We start from the raw sequence: 20,113 nt of genomic DNA on the forward strand, positions 1-20,113 counted from the left end.
AATCCATAAGATGGACACAGGAAGAGAGAGAGAGAAAGGGAGAGGGGAAGATTGGAGAGGAGGAAAAGGAGAGGGAGAGCTGTGTGTACAGCTGTGTGCATGTGTGAGAGGTGTTTGTGTGGGTGTGATGTGTGTATCCAGTCCAACAGAACCAGATGATGATGTGTTCTTGAGTTGTGTGTCATACGTCATTGGGGACTAGTCAGGGAAAGGCAGTGATGAGCAGAGCCTATGGGACACGATTGCTTTAGGGGCTCTTATGCCAACTGAAAAGAACTCGGACAGAAAGAGAGAGAGAGAACTGAAATGTACATCTGAGTTTTCAGATGTACATTTTTCACGTTTATTTGAAGGAAAAAAAATGGGGAAAAAACATGTAACTTCAGGGTGAATTTTTTTTGTTTTCTGACATTTCTCACCACTCAGAGACACATAGTTTCCCAACATTTCACATGATATTCTAAATTTCACATCTGCTTTCATAACCGGTGGGATTAGAACCTGGGTCTCCCATGGGAGCAGCCAATGTCTTAAACATTAGACAAGAGGAATGACACTGAGTTTCTCTTTTTTTTACCTTCATTGAATTAGGCAAGTCAGTTTAAGAACAAATTCTTATTTACAATGATGGCCTACCCCGGCCAAACCACAACGACGCTGGGCAAATTGTGCGCTATGGGACTCCAAATGGGACTCCGAATCATGGCCAGTTGTGATAAGGCCTGGAATTGAGCCAGGGTCTGTAGTGAGAGATGCAGTGCCTTAGACCGCTGTGCCACTCGGGAGCCCCAACTACAGTTATTATACATTTCTCTCAATCTCAGTATATTGACGGTTCAATTCAAAATTAGGGATGTCAAACGTTTAAACATTTTATCCAATGAATCGCAGGACTTGCTGTGATTAATCACGATTAATCACAATTAATCACGATTAATCACAAATTCCAAATTTGCTCAAATTTAGCTGTTTTTTAAGAATTTTATATAAAAACCATTACAATAATATTGACGTCTGATTTCGTCCAAGGTAACGGTTAGTAAAATCTGGTAAATTGATTAAGCACACTTTCTTTAACCTCAATGTCAGTTTTTTTTGTAGCTGTATAGATTATATAAAAGTATGTGTTTACATTCATTCCAATAGCAAACACATTCACACATTTTAAAATACATTAAAACTTTTAGGCCTGTGTATCAAAAGTAACAAAAACCAATAGACAGCTCAATAACAGAAGCCATTAGCTAGCTAAGGCAAAATGCAAGGCTAGCTATCGCCTATCACTGAGATAGCTAGCGGTTAACAATTAGCTTGCAACCATTAGATACAAATGTCATACAAAGTAACCTTTTAAAATGTATGACGAAGAGAGGAGCATGCCTGCAGCAGGAACACTCCCGAATGCCTCTCCCTAGTGGTAGTGCTAAATACACATGTATATCAATGCAACACCATGGAGGATTACAATAATAATGGAGTGAATGGCTCAGAAATAAGATTTTAAAATGTTTTTACTCACTTCAATTATAGTAGTCAGGTAAGCTATAAGTAAAAAAAAATTACAGAATGGCAATAATGAAGAATTATAATTAATAATTTGCAATTCCACATGTGGAAACATTGCTACTACAACATCTTAACCCCACCTTTTCACTTGAGGAATATAACACCATTTCACCCCAACATGTGAATATGCAATTCCACATGTGAAAGTGAGATTTTCACATGTGGAGTTTTCCCACATGTGAAACTGCAAACGTTTTTTCATGTGTTGTTTTTCATGTTATTCTCATGTTACTCTCCTCACATGTTAACATAAACTCTAAATGTAATACATTTGAAAATATGGCTCCACATGTGAAATTTAAGGTCAACATTAGGGGTGAGAGAGAGAAAGAGGGAGAGATAGGACATGGATGATGATGAATGATCTAGGGATGGTGTGATGCGTCATGCCCATGATTCTCATGTTAAAGCTCTGAAATGGCTGCAGTGTGCATTTTTGAAGGGCATTTTTGGATCAGATTTGGGCTTGAATCCTCTACCGTCAGCTTACCCCACAATGATGCTATTCTTCTTCCTCCCATCATTATTTCTCTCCTCTTTCCTTACCCTCCTTCCCTTGTCTCCTGAGTGGCGTAGTGGTCTAAGGCACTGCATCTCAGTGCTAGAAGCATCACTACAGACCCTGGTTCGATCCTGGGCTGTATCACAACCAGCCGTGATCGGAAGTCCCATAGGACGGCGCACAATTGGCCCAGCATCGTCCAGGTTAGGGGAGGGTTTGGCCAGGGTATGCCGTCATTATAAAATAAGAATTTGTTCTACACTGACTTGCCTAGTTAAATAAAGGTTAAGTAAAAAAATGAATTGTGTGGTTCTGATCAGAAGTGCTTGGTTCAGGTATATTAGTCCTGATTGGATGACCGGTTTGACCTACTTTGGTCCTGTTTTATTCATGTACCATTAGGAGGACTTAAGAATGGCTTTTTTTTTTTAAACTAGTGGGGTTAGATGACCATTGGGTCATAGGTCAAATCAAACAAATTGTATGTCATATCCGTCAAATACAACGGGTGTAGACTTAACCATGAAATGCTTGCTTATGACCCCTTCTAAACTATACAGAGCTATATACAGGGAGTATCAGTACCAGATCAGTGTGCAGGGGTATGAGGTATTTGAAGTAGATATGTACATGAAGGCAGGATAAAGTGACTAGGCATCCGGATAGATAATAATAAGGTATTTGAGGTAGATATGTACATGAAGGCAAGGTAAAGTGACTAGGCATCAGGATAGATAATAATTAGAGTAAAATAAAGAACAGAGTAGCAGCAGCATATGATGAGTGCAAAAGTGTGTATGTGTGTTTGTGTTGTGTTGGTATCAAATCAAATTGTATTGGTCACATACACAGGTTTAGCATTTGTTATTGCGGGTGTAGCGAAATGCTTGTTCTTCTAGTTCCGACAGTGCAGTAATATCTAACTTTCACAACAAATATCGAATACACACAAATCTAAGTAAAGGAATGGAATTAAGAATATATAAATATATGGATGAGCAATGTCAGAGCGGCATAGACTAAGATATAGTATAGAGTACAGTATATACATATGAGATGAGTAATGCAAGATATGCAAACATTATTAAAGTGATGAGTGTTCCATTTACTAAAGTGGCTAATGATTTCAAGTCTGTGTATTGTAGGCAGCAGCCTCACTGTGCTAGTGATGGTTATTTAACAGTCTGATGGCCTTGAGAAAGAAGCTGTTTTTCAGTTTCTCAGTCCCAGCTTTGATGCACCTGTACTGACCTTGCCTTCGGGATGATAGCGGGATGAACAGGTGGTGGCTCGGGTGGTTGTTGTCCTTGATGCTCTTTTTGGCCTTCCTATGACATCGGGTGCTGTAGGTGTCCTGGAGGGCGGGTAGTTTGCCCTCGGTGATGCTTTGTGCAGACCGCACCACCCTCTGGAGAGCCCTGTGATTGTGGGAGGTGCCGTTGTCATACCAGGTGGTGATACAGCCCGACAGGATGCTCTCAATTGTGCATCTGTAAAAGTTTGTGAGGTTTTAGGAGACAAGCCAAATTTCTTCAGCCTCCTGAGGTTGAAGAGGCGATGTTGCGCCTTCTTCACCACACTGTCTGTGTGGGTGGACCATTTCAGTTTGTCAGTGATATGTATGCCTGGGACTTAAAACTTTCCACCTTCTCCACTGCTGTCCCATCGATGTGGATAGGGGGGTGCACACTCTGCTGTTTCCTGAAGTCGTGAAGTCATCTCCTTTGTTTTGTTGACCTTGAGTCAGAGGTTATTTTCCTGACACCACACTCCCAGAGCCTTCCCCTCCTCCCTGTAGGCTGTCTCATCATTGTTGGTAATCAAGCCTACTAATGTTGTGTCATCTGCAAACTTCATGATAGAGTTGGAGGCGTGCATGACCACACAGTCATGGGTGAACAGAGAGTACAGGAGGGGGCTGAGCACACACCTTTGTGGGGCCCCAGTGTTGAGGATCAGTGAAGTGTAGATGTTGTTTTCTATCTTCACCACCTGAGAGGACGCTCCGTTAGGAAGTCCAGAACCCAATTGCACAGGGTGGGGTTCAGACCCAGGGCCTCGAGCTTAATGATGATCTTGGAGGGTAATATGGTGTTGAATGGTGAGCTATAGTCAATAAACAGCATTCTTACATAGGTTTTCCTCTGGTCCAGATGGGATAAGGCAGTGTGCAGTGTGATGGCGATTGCATTGTCTGTGGACCTATTGGGGCGGTAAGCAAATCGAAGTGGGTCTAGGGTGACAGGTAAGGTGGAGGTATGTGTGTATGTGTGTTTGTGTTGTCGGTATGCGTGTGTGTGTTATGTATGCATGTGCGTATGCAGTGAATGTGCATGGGTTTTGTGTGAGAGTGTCAGTGCAGTGTGTGTAAATATGTATATGGTAGTGTGTAGTCTTGTGATTGTGCATAGAGTCCGTGCAAGATAGGTTCAGTGTAGATAGTTTAGGTAAACATTAATGAACTATTTAGCAGTCATGAGTATTTAGGAGTCCTATTAGGAGTCCTATGGCTTGGGGGTAGAGGCTGACTCAGGTAGAGACTGATGTAGGTTTCAAAAGCTTTTGACCGTTCATTAAACTTCACATAGAGAGATGGATGAATGGATTAATTGATGGTTGAAGGACGAGTAGAATTATTGGACAAATTGATGAAAGAATGAAGATGACACAGATGGATAAATGGAGAGTATGGAAGGAAGGGTAACGTGTTCTGGTTCAGTCCTCTTCTCTCGTATCAGTCCGGTAATTAGGTGCCGAATAGAGTTTTAAACACCTCCACCGTCACCTTGGTCTCAGCTCAGCATTATTAGGTCACTGTAGAAAACAAGGAAGATTCTTAAACTGCACAGTTTCTGTGTTTTAAATGCAATAGGATATCATCAGCAAAACACTTCTGTCTTTCTCTTTTCCTCTCTCTTTGTCTAATGCTACCACTTTTACTACCTCTCTGTGTCTCTATTTCTCTGTGTCTCTTAACTCCTACATAAACTTTCTCATTTCTCTCCATCCTCCAGGATCACGTTTGTCCACCTGCCCTTCCAAAGTAAATGGCTGTACATCGGCACAGAGAAAGGAAACATCCACATCGTCAACGTGGAGTCCTTCACACTCTCAGGCTACGTCATCATGTGGAACAAAGCCATCGAACTGTGAGTGTCAACACCAGCCTCTTCTCCTCGTCACACTGTCACAACGGCTTGTGGTGGAATGGACATAGCTATCAAATAGCCTCTTAGTCACCTCTAGGCTTCATCCACACCTGGTGGCTTCAGTAACCGCAGGTGTGAAGGAGGAAGGATGTGGATCACTATCTGACTCTTATTTAGTAGGCCTCTTCAGCATGGGGTTAAAGTATTTGTAAGATACTGTGCTATTTCACTGGGTATTTGTCAAATCAAATCAAATGTATTTATAAAGCCCTTCTTACATCAGCTGATGTACAGCTGTACAGAAACTCAGCCTAAATCCCCAAACAACAAGCATTGCAGGTGTAGAAGCACGGTGGCTAGGAAAAACTCCAGAGAAAGGCCTGAACCCAGGAAGAAACCTAGAGAGGAACCAGGCTATGAGTGGTGGCCAGTCCTCTTCTGGCTGTGCCGGGTGTAGATTATAACAGAACATGGCAAAGATGTTCAAATGTTCATAGATGACCAGCAGGGTCAAATATTTGTGTTGCTGTTGACATCCTCCATTTTGATTCTGCTCTAGAGCTCTTGCATAATTCAATCTTGAGTTTTGTAGCATTTTCCCAATCCTATCTCTTCCTGTCTCATAGTGAGGGGTTGAACAGATGTCTGTTAAGATCAGTGTTGGGCATGTACAGATGTCCTGTCTCGACAGTGCTGAGAGGAAAGGGAGGAGTAGAGGGGGAAAGGAGATGAGAGGGAGAGAAAAAGACAGAAGGGGAAGAGAGGACAGGGATGAAAGGAGAGGAGGGGAATTGATAGAGGAGGGGTGGGGGGTTAGGAGAGAAGGAGAGGTGAGGGGATAGACGAGAGGAAGGAAAGAGTGGGTAGAGAAAGGGAAGGTTTTTTGGGGTAGACAATTAGAGGAAAAATAGAGGTGGAGGAGAGGAACGGGTGACAGTATGGGTCTCTGAGGAGTAGTGCCTGACAGTCCTGGAGCTGCCATGGTATTTCCTGACTAAAGGGACACGTCAACACACTCTTATATATGCTCTACTGAACACAGTGTGTCCTCCTCTCCCCTCTTTATCCTATCCCCTGCTTCTCTCACTTTCACTCTGTTTCCAAATCTAAACTCAACATCTCAAACACCTTAACCCATAAACACTTAACCCATACACGCACAAACATGTGTTTGTGTGGCCGTGTGTGTGTCTCTGTGTGACTCTGTGTGCAGGGCCTTTCAGAAAGTGTTCATATCCCTTGACTTTTTCCACATTTTGTTGTGTTACAAGGTGGGATAAAAATGTATTTCTTTGTACTTTTTTGTCAACAATCTACACAAAATACTTTGTAATGTCAAAGTGGAAGGAAAAAAATATATAAAAAATTAAACATGAATTTCATTACATTTGAGAATCACGATTCCAGCTGTGAGTCTTTCTGGGTAAGTCTGTAAGAGCTTTGCACAACTGGATTGTACAATATTTGAGCTTTATTCTTTTTAAAATTCTTCAAGCTCTGTCAAGTTGGTTGTTGATCTTTGCTAGACAGGCATTTTCAAGTCTTGCCGTAGATTTCTAAGCCAATTTACGTTTTAAACTATAACTAGGCAACTTAGGAGCTTTCAATGTTGTCTTGGTAAGCAACTCCAGTGTATATTTAGCCTTGTGTTTTAGGTTATTGTCCTGCTGAAAGGTGAATTTGTCTCCTAGTGTCTGTTGGAAAGTAGACTTATATGGCACCGCCTGGTATGGAAACTGCACGGCATCTGACCGCAAGGCAAGGCTAGAGGGTAGTGCGTACGGCCCAGTACATCATTGGGGCCAAGCTTTCTGACATCCAGGACCTATATACTAGGCGGTGTCAGAGGAAGGCCCAAAACATTGTCAAAGACTCCAGTCACCCAAGTCATAGACCGTTCTCTCTGCTACCGCATGGCAAGCGGAACGGAAGCGCCAAGTCTAGGACCAAAAGGCTCCTTAACAGCTTCTACCCCAAGCCATAAGAATGTAACTATTAATCAAATGGCCATCCGGATTATTTACATTGACCCCCCCCCCCCTACACTGCTGCTACACGCTGTTTATTATCTATACATAGTCACTTTACAAATGACCTCGACTAACCTGTAACCCCGCACATTGACATCGGTACCGGTACCCCCTGTATATAGCCTTGTTATTGTTATGTAATTTTTTTGTGTTAATTTTTTATTTTATTTAAAGTTTTTATTTTTTATTTTACTTCAGGTTATTTAGTTCATATTTTATTTTATCTATTTCTTGAACTGCATTGTTGGTTAAGGGGTTGTAAGTAAGCATTTGACGGTGAGGTCTCTACACCTGTTGTATTTGGCGCATGTGACAAATACAATTAGTTTTCCTCAAAGATTTTTTCTGTGCTTAGCTCTATCTTCCATTTATTTCCTTGCCAATGACAAGCATACCCATAACATGATGCAGCCACCACCATGATTGAAAATATTGTCTTGACTGTCCACAAAAATCGAAATAGGTCAGATCAGGTTTGCAATGATTAACTTCAATCAGACACCCTCTCACCTTAGAGGGGGGGAAGGAAATAACTAGGGGAGGGGGGTTTAAGAACTCACGACCTGTTGTAAATTAATACTGCAACAATATTTCTAACATAGAACGTGGGGAATGGTCAAATTTAATTTAGTTGGTTATTTTGTGAAGTCATTAACAACGTCATAAAGGAAAACTTTAAGTTTCCATACAATGTGTTGTGCATGTAATATGAACAATGATTAAAGTGTTTTTGTTAAGAGAGAGATGTGATTTGAGAAGCTATAAGAGATTAAATACATATATAACTTTGCACAGTGAGTAGTCACCGCCCTGAGTGAGGTCAGAGAGCATGCAGTTAACCTGTTGGAACCGCCCTTTTTGAGCAAATTGTATAAATGATGGGTTAAGAAAAAAACACATCAGACCAGAAAGATGTGAAGCTGCAGCTGCACGTTTAAAGTGGTTTGAACTTTGAATCTCGACACGAGGTGGAGACGATACACTCCCCTAGCCTATCTTCAAAGAAGCCTCTTCAAGAGTGAATGGAAGGAAAGTCAACTCTGTAGTTCTGTTCCGGACTACACGACAAGTCACCGGATATCGGACAACTGCAGAGAAGGACATCAGTAGAAGACTTGTCGGAACCATTTTGGACAATCAGAGTCTTACAAGCGAAAAGGCCCAACTTCCTTTCCAAGGCTACCCTATTCACCGAGAGAGATCCCCGTCGAACCCAGGCATTTCACGTAAATACATTCTTGATATTCTTACTCAAAGCGGGCAGCGGTTTGTGTGCAAAGTATATGGTTACTGTAGGTGAGAGTAGTTTTTGAATGTACCAATTTTTAGTGTCTTTGTCCCTCTCTCCCTCCCTCTCCATCTCTTCTTTAACAAGCAGCCATGTTGTTGTCATTCCGCTAGGGACCTGTTTTCAGCGTATTAAGGCTTCAGTCAATAACCGGTGCAAAGTGTGTATGTTTATCCTGTGTTCCCATTTAATTAGATCATAAATAAATAATTAAACCAATTTGTGTAGTACTGAATCATTAAGTATGGCTTGGGTTTTTGTAGATGAAGGAGGTTACGACTGTTCAGAATGATGATATGATACGAGGTTATGATTAAAACGTTGACTGTTTATAGAGGTGATAGGACCTTTTAAAGTTTAATTCAGGAGATGGTAACTCTTTCAAGAACCGCTCTTATGGTGCCCCGGATCCTAATGTGTTAATTGTTGCACGATTCATTAAACCGGGTAACAATTAAACATAGTTAATTACATAAATAAATGTCTTCAGATTCATGTCAAAGTCAAGTCACGACACAATTTGAAAAGTCATACTCAGTGGTGCGTTGCTCCAAACAATAAGACTTTGTATTCAGGATATAATGTCAAGTTAATTTAATTTCCATTCATTTCAATTGAATGCCTTATTGCAATCAGGATGCGTGTTTGGAATATTTTTTATTCTGTACAGACTTCCTTCTTTTCACTCTGTCATTTTGGTTAGTGTTGTGGCGTAACTACATTGTTGTTGACCCATCCTCAGTTTTCTCCTTTCACAGTTGTTAAACTCTGTAACTGTTTTGAAGTCACCATTTGCTTCATGGTGAAATCCCTAAGCGGTTTCCTTCCTTTTCGGCAACAAGTTGGGAAGGACGCCTGTCTTTGTAGTGACTAGGTGTATTGATACGCAATCAAAAGTGTGATTAATAACTTCACCATGCTCAAAGGGTTATTCAGTGTCTGCTTTTTATTATTTTTACCCATCTACCAATAGGTTCCCTTCTTTGAGAGCTATTGGAAAACCTCCCTAGTCTTTGTGATTGAATCTGTATTTGAAATTCACTGCTCGACTGAGGGACTTTACAGATAACTATGTGTGGAGTACAGGGATGAGGTAGTCATTCAAAAATGATGTTAAACACTATTATTGTACACAGAGTGAGTCCATGCAACTTATTATGTGACTCGTTAATCAGAATTGGACTACTTATTTAGGTGTGGTATAACAAAGGGTTTGAATACTTATTGACTTCTAAAAACATAATTACACTTTGACATTATGGGGTATTGTGTGTAGTAGTGTCGCGCGGGTCTAGGGGATGTTACGGTGACCATATTACCGTAACACCGGCAGTAAAGAGTCATGACCGCAGTCAAATTCCACTTGACCGTTTTGTCACGGTAACTGGGCTTCTCCAAGCTCTGATGCTGCTGATGGTCAGCACACTATTGTCCCTCTAATCACTCTGACATCAATGTATTCAGCCCAAGGGCACAGCGGCCACTGTCCGCTAAAGGCAATGACATTTTTTATATGGCATTACAGCCAAGCATTACTGCCAGGCATGACGGCCAAACTAGGCGGATGCCGCCAGGAAACTTGGGCATTATTAAGTGCTTGTCAAATTGTGAATGAGAAACTGATGAAGTGTGTGCAGCCTGTACACGAAACAAAGCAGAGCTCATGCCTTTCATGTGACTTTATTCCAATCTTCATTGGAGTTGCGTCATGCAGTCTTAGAATGTAATACAAATCAAAACATATAGCCCCAACGTTTGTATCACATAAATAACTCTAAATTAAGCATACAGGACGACCTGTTTCTTTGTTAACAGCTCAACACAGAATAGCTGCGTGCGCGCACACCCTCAGAAATCGTTTGAAATCATTCTTTCTATTTTATTCAACTATGTTCAATTATATTCTTCATACTATAAAATAATATCAAATAATGCCACGGAATTCTAAGCAAATCTTGACTGCTAAATGAACTAATGTAGCCCACAGCCATTTGGCATATCATGGCAAATCCAGATCAGGGCATAACATAAGGAAAACTCAGAGTATGCTATTCTGTTCTTCTGAAATAGATTACATTTTCTTCATATCATGTTTCTTTAGACCTGTCTAACATAAATAATGGATTTATTGTGATGGTGTAGACTATCTTAAATTGATTTTATTAGACTTTTTAAAATGTACAGTAGATAGTCCAAAGGTCTGGATCAGTGGCTTGTAGGTGTGGAAGCCAGGAGATGCTAAATGTGTTTGTGTTCATGAACGGTCAATTACCTTGAGACCAGCAGTTATTTGCTTGACAATCACTAGCTGACAAAATTTAATCACCGCCGCAGCCCTGCGCGAGTCAGCTATTTGTTCACCCGCCCGCAATTGCTAATAACCATCAGCAACTGCCCGACTACATGTGATAAAGTGATTTAGATATGGGCCTGATTTAGATATGTTTCTGCATATAATTTCTGACATTTTGGTAGGCTATTTGTTAATCAACTTGTCTATAATTAGATGCATGCAGCTTCTCTTCTGTCATTGTATGTTACCCTACAAGACTAAATAAACTCTTGCTCACCAGAATAATGTCATAAATCAATAGAATGCGGAGCAAAGATGTTAAGGGACCGGGGAGAAAATGCAATCAGTTTGTCTTGGATGCATATTTTATGTGGTTGAAATACTATCAGCTTTTATTATGCTGATAAAGACAGCACCTTTTACAGACCAGTGGTGGTCCATGCCATTTACGATGAGGGAGGATGATAATTTTTTATTGCTATTATTTCTATTACAGCATATTGTATTACTGTCATTGATATTCGATTCACCCAGCTCAATGTAAAATCAATAGGTTTAGGCTACTACATGATACTCAAATTTGACCTGTAAAAATTACAGCCCTCTACATGCTTTGTAAGTAGAAAAACCGGCCAAATCGGCAGTGTATCAAATACTTGTTCTCCCACTGTACATGTAACAGTTCTACTTCTGTCCCTCTCTTTGCCCCTACTTGGGCTCAAACCAGGGACCCTCTCCACACATCGACAACAGTCACCCTTGAAGCACCATTACCCATCGCTCCACAAAAGCCGCGGCCCTTGCAGAGCAAGGGAAACAACCATTTCAAGGTCTCAGAGCCAGTGACGTCACCGATTGAAACACTATTATCGTGCAATGCGCTAACTGGCTAGCCATTTTACACCGTTACACCGTTACACTCACCCTCCTTTTTGACCTCCTCTTTTTCCGCAGCAACCAGTGATCCGGATCAACAGCATCAATGTCACAGTGTTCCTTCCGTCCCTCTCCTCGCACTGAACCAGGGACCCTCTGCACACATCAACAACTGCCTCCCTCGAAGCATTGTTACCTATCACTCCACAAAAGCCGCGGCCCTTGCAGAGCAAGGGAAACAACTACTTCAAGGTCTCAGAGTGAGTGACGTCACAGATTGAAACGCTATTAGTGTGCACCCAGCCAACTATCTAGCCATAACACTGGTTACACATACACATGTTTAGCAGATGTTATTGAGGGTTGTAGCGAAATGCTTGTGTTTCTAGCTCCAACAGTACAGTAACATCTAACAATTAACAACAATACACGCAATACTCACAACTTAAAAGTAAAATAATGGAATATATAAATATTAGAATGAGCAATGTCAGACTGGCATAGACTAAAATACAGTAGAATATAATACAGTATACACATATGAGATGAGTAAAGCAAAAATATGTAGACATTAGTATAGTGGCTAGTGTTCCATTATTAAAGTGACCAGTGATTTCATGTCTATAGGGCAGCAGCATCTAAGGTGCAGGGTTATGTAACCGGGTGGAAGCTGCCTTGTGATGGCTATTTAACAGTCTGATGGCCTTGAGATAGAAGCTGTTTTTCAGTTTCTCGGTGCACCTGTACTGACCTCACCTTCTGAATGATAGCGTATCAGGCAGCGATACAGCCCGACAGGAGGCACTCAATTGTGCATCTGTAAAAGTTTGTGAGGGTTTTAGGTGCCAAGGCAAATTTCTTCAGCCTCCTTGAAGAAGCACTGTTGCGCCTCCTTCACACACTAGCTGTGTGGGTGGACCATTTCAGATCGTCAGTGATGTGTATGCCGAGGAACTTGAAGCTTTCCATCTGCTCCACTGCGGTCCCAGAGGGGCATGCTCCCTCTGCTGTTTCCTGAAGTCCACGATCAGCTCCTTTGTTTTGTCGACATTGAGTGAGAGATTATTTTAAATGGGTCTAGAGTGTAAGGTAGAGGGGATATGATCCTTCAATAGCCTCTTCAAAGAACTTCATGATGACAGAAGTGAGTGCTACGGGGCGATAGTCATCTCTTTGGTTGCAAGCCGCGACGGTGGCACTGTGTTATCCTCAAAGTGGCCAAAGAAGGTGTTTAGCTACTCCGGAAGCAAGACGTCTGTGTCCGCGACGAGGCTGTTTTTTTTTTCTTCCCGGAGAGTTCTTTATTCCTGTCTGTGTGATATACTGAGAACTGTATGGACTGGCTGTATGGACAAAGACAGTATATCCTGAGAGAGCCATGTTTCCGTGAAACAGAGTATGTTACAATCCCTGATGTCTCTCTGGAAGGAGATTCTCGCCCTGAGCTCATCTACTTTATTATCCAGAAACTGAACATTAGCGATTAATATACTCGGAAGCGGTGGATGGTGTGCGCGCCTCCTGAGTCGGACTAGAAGTCCACTCCGAATACCTATTCTCCGCTGGCAGTGTTTTAGATCAGCTTCTGAAATCAGTTCAGTTGCCATGGGGGGTACGAACAATTCGGGAAATTCGCATTCCCGCTCGTATTGCTGGTGAGTTACCGCCTCTCTGATATACAAACGTTATTTCCGGCTGTATGTAATAACACAAAACATGTCCTGTTTTGTGACTGTCGAATTTGTATAGGTCCTCACAATCATCACACATAACACTGCTATCATCCTCATTTACCACTTCACCAAATGTTTTCCAAAAATTACATTTCTGGCCCTCCCTTCTCTTTATTATCAACTCTCCATTTCGCATCTTTTCTCTGATTGAATTAAACTCCGACATTGCCCTTTTTGTCTCCTGTGGATTTAATGTAAACTTTTTCTGCCTGTTCCCAAAAGCATTTGGCGATTGACGTGTAGGTCATCTCTTTATTCAACCTGCCTGCCACTCACCCGATATTTAATGACCCTAAACCCGTCCACCCCGCGGATATAACCGTGGGTGTAATTGAATCAATTTCAACACAACTAAATGTGGAAAAAGTCAAGGGGTGTGAATACTTTCTGAAGGCACTGTATGCGTGGGTGCGTGTGGCCCATATTCAGTTCTGATGACAACAGAACATCTGCACATAAAGGCTTTTATGATAAGGGGATATCTTAGAGTGTTTCAGGTGGCACTTTCTCTCTCCCTCTCTCTCCCCCTCTCTTTCTCTCTCGTCTTATTCTGGGCTGCTGGAATGAAGGTTAGATACCTTGACTTCCTTTGTCTTCTCCTATTATCCTCTTTTGATGCTGTCATCAGAGAGGGACAGTGGAGTGGGCGGTTGAAGGGAACAATGAAGATGGCGCTCTTCATATTACACCACCTCAGTATTGCACTGCATAGAGAGAAATACACAAGATCAGAGCACTGAACATTACAGAGTGGAACTGAACACTGTCAAGCAGATTACTAGGAAATACTGCAGCACTCAATACTACAGCAGAACACTACAGTTCAGTTCTGTTCTAGTTTAGTACACCAACAACTTCTAGGTAACAGTAAGTTGTGTTCAAGATTAGACTAGGCATAGTGAAGAACAGTACAACCAATTTACCAGATCAAATAGTATGTGATATACAGTAGTGGGGATAGTGGGGACATTACAAAGCCAGTCATCACCATCCCTGTAGTAATCACATTAAACCAGTCATCATAGCCCAGCTCAGTTTCCCAGATCAGAATCAGGTGTGGGTGAGGATAGTACAATTTGCCTATTAGCTATCCTCCCTCTCTCACTATCTCTGTGTGGAGAGTATAGCAACAATGGCTAGCTAGGTTATGTTCTGTGCTTCAGTGTATGGTAAACATCCCCAGGCCAGGCCCCTGCTATTTAAAGACTGCATTTAGTAACCACACCTCTGGCTCTGGGCCTAGCCTGGAACTACACTGTATGTGTGACTTACTCCCCTCCTCTTGTACTGTCATCCACAAGGGGGAGGAGGCCAGGTCATGTGTGAATGAGAACATGCAATGGAAAAGGTGTGTGTTATGAGTCATAGTCAGGGATGTGGTCCGTGTGTACAAGGGAAAACTATAACAGGAGTAAAGGACAGCCTAAGGCCCACTATGACACGCAGTTCATGTTAACACCAGAGGGTGTTCTCTCTCCCTCTTTTCCCTTCCCCCACTTTATTCCTGTCTTTTGCTAACTCTCTGTGTGTGTGTGCCTCACAGGAAGTTGGTGGCACCTTAATTGGGTAGGATGGGCTCGTGGGAATGGCTGGAGTGGAATGAGTGGAACGGTATCAAATACATGTTTCCCATGTGTTTGAAGCCATTCCATTGACTCCGTTCCAGCGATTATAATGAGCCATCCTCCCCTCAGCAGCCTCCACTGGTGTGTGTGTATATGAAAATCGATAATTCAGTCAAGACTTACCAATTTCCCTGCATCCTGAGTGTAAGTGTGAGAGAGCCCCATGCAGTCAGGGTTTTCCGCTAGAGGGTAGCATTCGGAATTTTGGATGAAAAGCATGCCCAAATTAAACGGCCTGCTACTCGGGCCCAGAAGATATGATGTGCATTTAACTGGTAGATTTGGATGGAAAACACTCTAAAGTTTCCAAAACTGTTAAAATAGTGTTTCTGAGTATAACATTTTTGGCAGGCGAAAACCTGAGAAGTAGTTTTCTTTTCAATGCCATTACAGTATCCATTGACTTAAGACTCAATTTGCAGTTCCTATGCCTTCCACTAGATGTCAACAGTCTTTTGAAATTGTTTCAGGCTTGTATTCTTATAAATGAGGAGTAAGACCAGTCTGAATGAGTGGACCCTGACGTGTCACAGAGCTTTTTCATGCGCGATCCCGAGAGAGTGCATTTCTTGTTTACCTTTTATATTGACAACGTTATTGTCCGGTTGAAATATTATATATCATTTAGGCTAAAAACAACCTGAGGATTGAATATAAACATCGTTTGACATGTTTCTATGAACTTTACGGATACAATTAGGATTTTTTTGTCTGCCTGTTTTGACTGCGTTTGAACCTGTGGATTATTGAAGAAAACGTGTGTTTTTGGATTTAAAGAGACTTTATCGAACAAAAGGAACATTTATTGAGTGAATGAATGTCTTCTGAGTGCAACCATATGAAGATCATCAAAGGTAAGGGATTCATTTTATCTCTATTTCTGAGTTTTGTAACGCTTCTGCTTGGCTGGTTACTGTTTGTAATAATTTGTCAACTGGGCTATGTTCTCAAATAATCGTAAGGTATGCTTTCGCCGTAAAGCATTTTTTAAATCTGATACCGTGGTTGGATTCACAAGAAGTTCATCTTTTAACCTATGTAAAATATGTTTTGTTTTCCGAATTTTTATAATTAGTATTTCTGTATTTGAATTTGGCGCTCTGCAATCTCACTGGATGTTGGCCAGTTGGGACGCTAGCATCCCACATACCCTAGAGAGGCTAATCAGCCAATCCTCTAAGGGACCTAGACGATAGCAAAGATGACCCACTAGTCCTCACACTCCACTCCACTCATTCTTTCTATCCATTCCCCCTCTCTGACAAAATCTCTCTCTGACTCCTCTTTTTTGTTAGCTCATTGTGATAACTACACCTACAATATACGACTTCCCCAAATACACCTACTGTTAATAGGTAGTCAAAACATATTGTGTTGGCATGTTGCCATCATTGATGGTGGCATGTTGCTAGGGGTGTTAATACCATGTTACCATAGGTCAGGGTGACTGTGTTTTCGCTGTTTCAGTGTTGGATGCTTGTGTGTGTGTGTGCGTGTGTTTGTGTGTGTGTTTTATGTCTACAATGTAGAAAATAGTAAAAATATAGAAAAACCCTTGAATAAGTAGGTTTGTCCAAACTTTTGACTGATAGTCAGACTGCCTGCGCATTATACTCACATCTATCTCACAAGACATCCACAAGATTGTGTCCAAGTAAGTACCTCAGTGGCCTACATGACTGTATTTAGTAAATACTAACATTATTGTGAGTGCTTATACAGGGCTATTTAGGTCTCAAGCTGACAGTATTTTCTGTTTGTTCTTACAGGAGCAGGCTATCCCGAGACTCCCGATACAGACATTCAGAAACAGACTTGGTCTTTTTTTCTTTAAAGTATTGTTTTATGTAGGATGCTACATTTGTGTCCAGTTGCAATTGGAAGTAGGCATAATTAAAAAAAAAACATTTATATTAGGTCATATAAATCAATATATAAATATTTATATAGCCCTTCGTACATCAGCTGATATCTCAAAGTGCTGTACAGAAACCCAGCCTAAAACCCCAAACAGCAAGCAATGCAGGTGTTGAAGCACGTTGGCTAGGAAAAACTCCCTAGAAAGGCCAACACCTAGGAAGAAACCTAGAGAGGAACCAGGCTATGAGGGGTGGCCAGTCCTCTTCTGGCTGTGCCGGGTGGAGATTATAACAGAATATTAGGTCATATTTTTTTGTTGTTGTGAAAGATGCTGTTATTCCTCAGCCTACATCTGTCAGTTAAGTTATTTTATATGGCCTAGGCTCGGAAAAAAATAGACTCCAATTAAGCCCTCTTGTTGTTTGTAAAGTCAAATTAAAATGAAGATTATTATTGAAGTGAATTAATCGACTGGTGTAGTTTTTCCACATCTGTTGCTGTGTGCCACTTGCTTAAAAAGTTCGCTATATTTTCAGAACTAGGCGCTGTTCAACTCCTATTGATTGTGCTGCAGCTTTACGTTTCAGCACCACAAAATGGTCCGCTGCCTGCTTTATTAGATAAGTTAAAATTTAACTTTTGCATTATTTAGGTAGGGTAACTTCCTTCTTGGGACATTGCATTTCAGGCTTTTTGCATCTCAGTCCTATATATTTTTATTAATGTATATTTTTTTTTATAAAAAAATATTTTGAATAATTTGGGGGGCTTTTGGGGGCCAGATAATATTGCTGGTGGGCCAGATTTGTCAGTTGGAGAACCCTAATCTATACAGTAGGCCATAATGGATTTCGGCCCAATAGGCCTGGCATATTCCCATGTTCAAGGAGCGTTCCCTTTTGATTGGGTTACTCTGCAAGTGAGGAGAGGATATTCTCCACTGCTGGCCTGCTCTCCAGGGACCATCGCATGAGCCTGAAGTCATAGACTGACCAAACTACTGTTTCTAAAAATGAATTCAAATGCAGTAATAAGTCAGTTTCCGTTTATTTTGTATTTCATTCTAAGTAAGTCACAGCCTATATGCGCAATTTTTTTGACTATAATGATGAAAAGACTATACAATGAAATGTTGTTTAAATACTGAGCGCTTTGTCCCTACCAGCCTATTGTAACGCACTCACAAATGCTTCACAATGTATTTCTTTGTAGGCTATAGCCTTGAAATAATATAGCCTAAATAATAAATGTTCATTCAGTCTTAGTCTCCTTGTCTGGCTCCTGACCTATGTAGAGTGTTTATATGCTGTTTATTATAACATGTAGCCTATTTGAAATTATGTGCACTTCTTACATTCACCGTTTTCATGCTTATTCAATAATATTCGTTATAATCATATGGTTTGGTTTCAATACTTCAAAAACAAATGGTCGGTCCAGGTGGTCACAAAAGTAAATGGGTGTTGGTTCAATTGTGATTTTAATGAATGGGGCAAATTTGGAGCGTCAGTATGTTTTCCTGTGAGCACACAGCAGTTTTAGGAGCGGTTGGAAAGGACATGAAGCAGGAGCAGTGGGCAAGCACCACTCCATGAGCAACGAGCAGGATTTCCAACCACTCAAATCAGCTCACATACTCTGGTGTGTGTTTTGTGTACGTGTATGGTTATGCATGCATGCTGATACTATCCACTTGTGATACACACCACAGGTGGTTGATGGTCTTTGACAGTGTTTGTGTGTATGATATCCGCTATGGGACATTGGGTTTGATGGCCTAAATATGGTCTGTGTGTATTGCATATGTGTGTGTGTGAATGTGATGCATGCAATATGATACGGGCTAAAGTGAATGGCATCCATATAGAAGTCAGATTCCACTGCAGGCTCTATCCATTATGAGAGAAGTATGGGGTGTGGAATTCAGGCCTCTACATCTTGTCATTCATTTTCACACTCTTGCACAGATACAGATGTAGAGCCTTGTAGGGGCTCCTCTCAATACTTTGTTGTCGACCAAGTAAAGGGAAAAAGGACTTGATGGGAAAAGGAACTGTAAGTAAGCATTGAACTGTTAGCGTACACCTATTGTTCATGACGCATGTGACAAATACATTTGGTTTGATTTGCCCTGGATGGCTGAGATAGTAAAGGAATCAACACAACTCGCCTCTAAATCAATTCTGTACACTTGACTAGATCTAGTGAGGAAAGCATCAGAGTTTTTTGCTATCACAGTGACAACCTGAAGTGAGATAGTGTGTGTGTGTACTAGCAGGACTGAGGAACCTACCCAGTAACCCCTCCCTCTTTAGACCTTGCAGAAGAGGTGAGACGCCCCTACTCCAGGGCAAGTATTGTACATCAACTCAATGTTACTTGTAAAACATCTGTTTATATTTATTTTCAATTATCAAGTTTGACAGAATAAAGAAAATGATTAGTTGTAAGCAGGGGTTTGTACCTACATTATTTTCTGATCGTTTTGTTCTGAACAGAACCATTTTTTGTTGTTGTTCCATTCCACTGTAAAGTTCTGAACCAGTTCAAATCCCCAAGAGTACCAGTTTATATTGTTCCTTTCTGTTCCTTTTTTAACCTGTGAAATCAACCGTTTTTTACATTTCGCTCATTAAAATACTTCACCAGTCAGTGCAGACAGAGCAGACAAGCTAGCTGTTGACATCTTACGCCTATGGCGCAACTCACATTTTGTGGGTGAGGAGAAAGCGAGAGAAGGCTGAGGAGGAGGCTTTGAGAGCTGGGCATCTTTTTATGACATGCTTTATTTGAATTAAGTGCACAGAATTATACCTGGCAGGAGCGGCTTCAATGAAGGAACTTTGAATGTCCTTTGAGCTAGCAAGCTAACAAGCTTAAGCTAGCAAGCTAACAAGCTTGTCTGTACAGAGTAGCACCAGAATAAAAAACACATTTGACCTTTTTGTCGTTAATAAATCCAACTAGGCCCACACTGTGGTTTCCTTAACTAGCATTGAAAAAAGCTAATCAAAAATCTATCTCTCTTCTGAATCACTCTGGTAACATCAGTATAGTAGTTAATGCTTCGGAGGGGGAAGGTAGCCTTCACATGCACACACACTGGCAAAGATTTTCAGCTTACAGGCAGACACTGGCATACGTTTCTGAGTGACACAGTGATGGCTTTGCATAGGCGCTTAGTTGCATTT

At 41.2% G+C, this 20,113-nt stretch overlaps 1 protein-coding gene across 1 annotated transcript in view; it reads left to right on the top strand.

The window, feature by feature from the left end:
• Positions 1 to 20,113, top strand: part of LOC139415669 (syntaxin binding protein 5a (tomosyn)) — a 156,623-nt gene that overhangs the window by 69,982 nt on the left and 66,528 nt on the right. Inside the window, exon 5 of the mRNA XM_071163787.1 lies at positions 5,083 to 5,217. Within this exon, the coding sequence (XP_071019888.1) occupies positions 5,083 to 5,217 (135 nt within the window). The remainder of the gene's footprint in view (positions 1 to 5,082; positions 5,218 to 20,113) is intronic.

The sequence above is a fragment of the Oncorhynchus clarkii genome, chromosome 8, assembly GCF_045791955.1.
Source record: "Oncorhynchus clarkii lewisi isolate Uvic-CL-2024 chromosome 8, UVic_Ocla_1.0, whole genome shotgun sequence".
Taxonomy (NCBI): domain Eukaryota; kingdom Metazoa; phylum Chordata; class Actinopteri; order Salmoniformes; family Salmonidae; genus Oncorhynchus; species Oncorhynchus clarkii.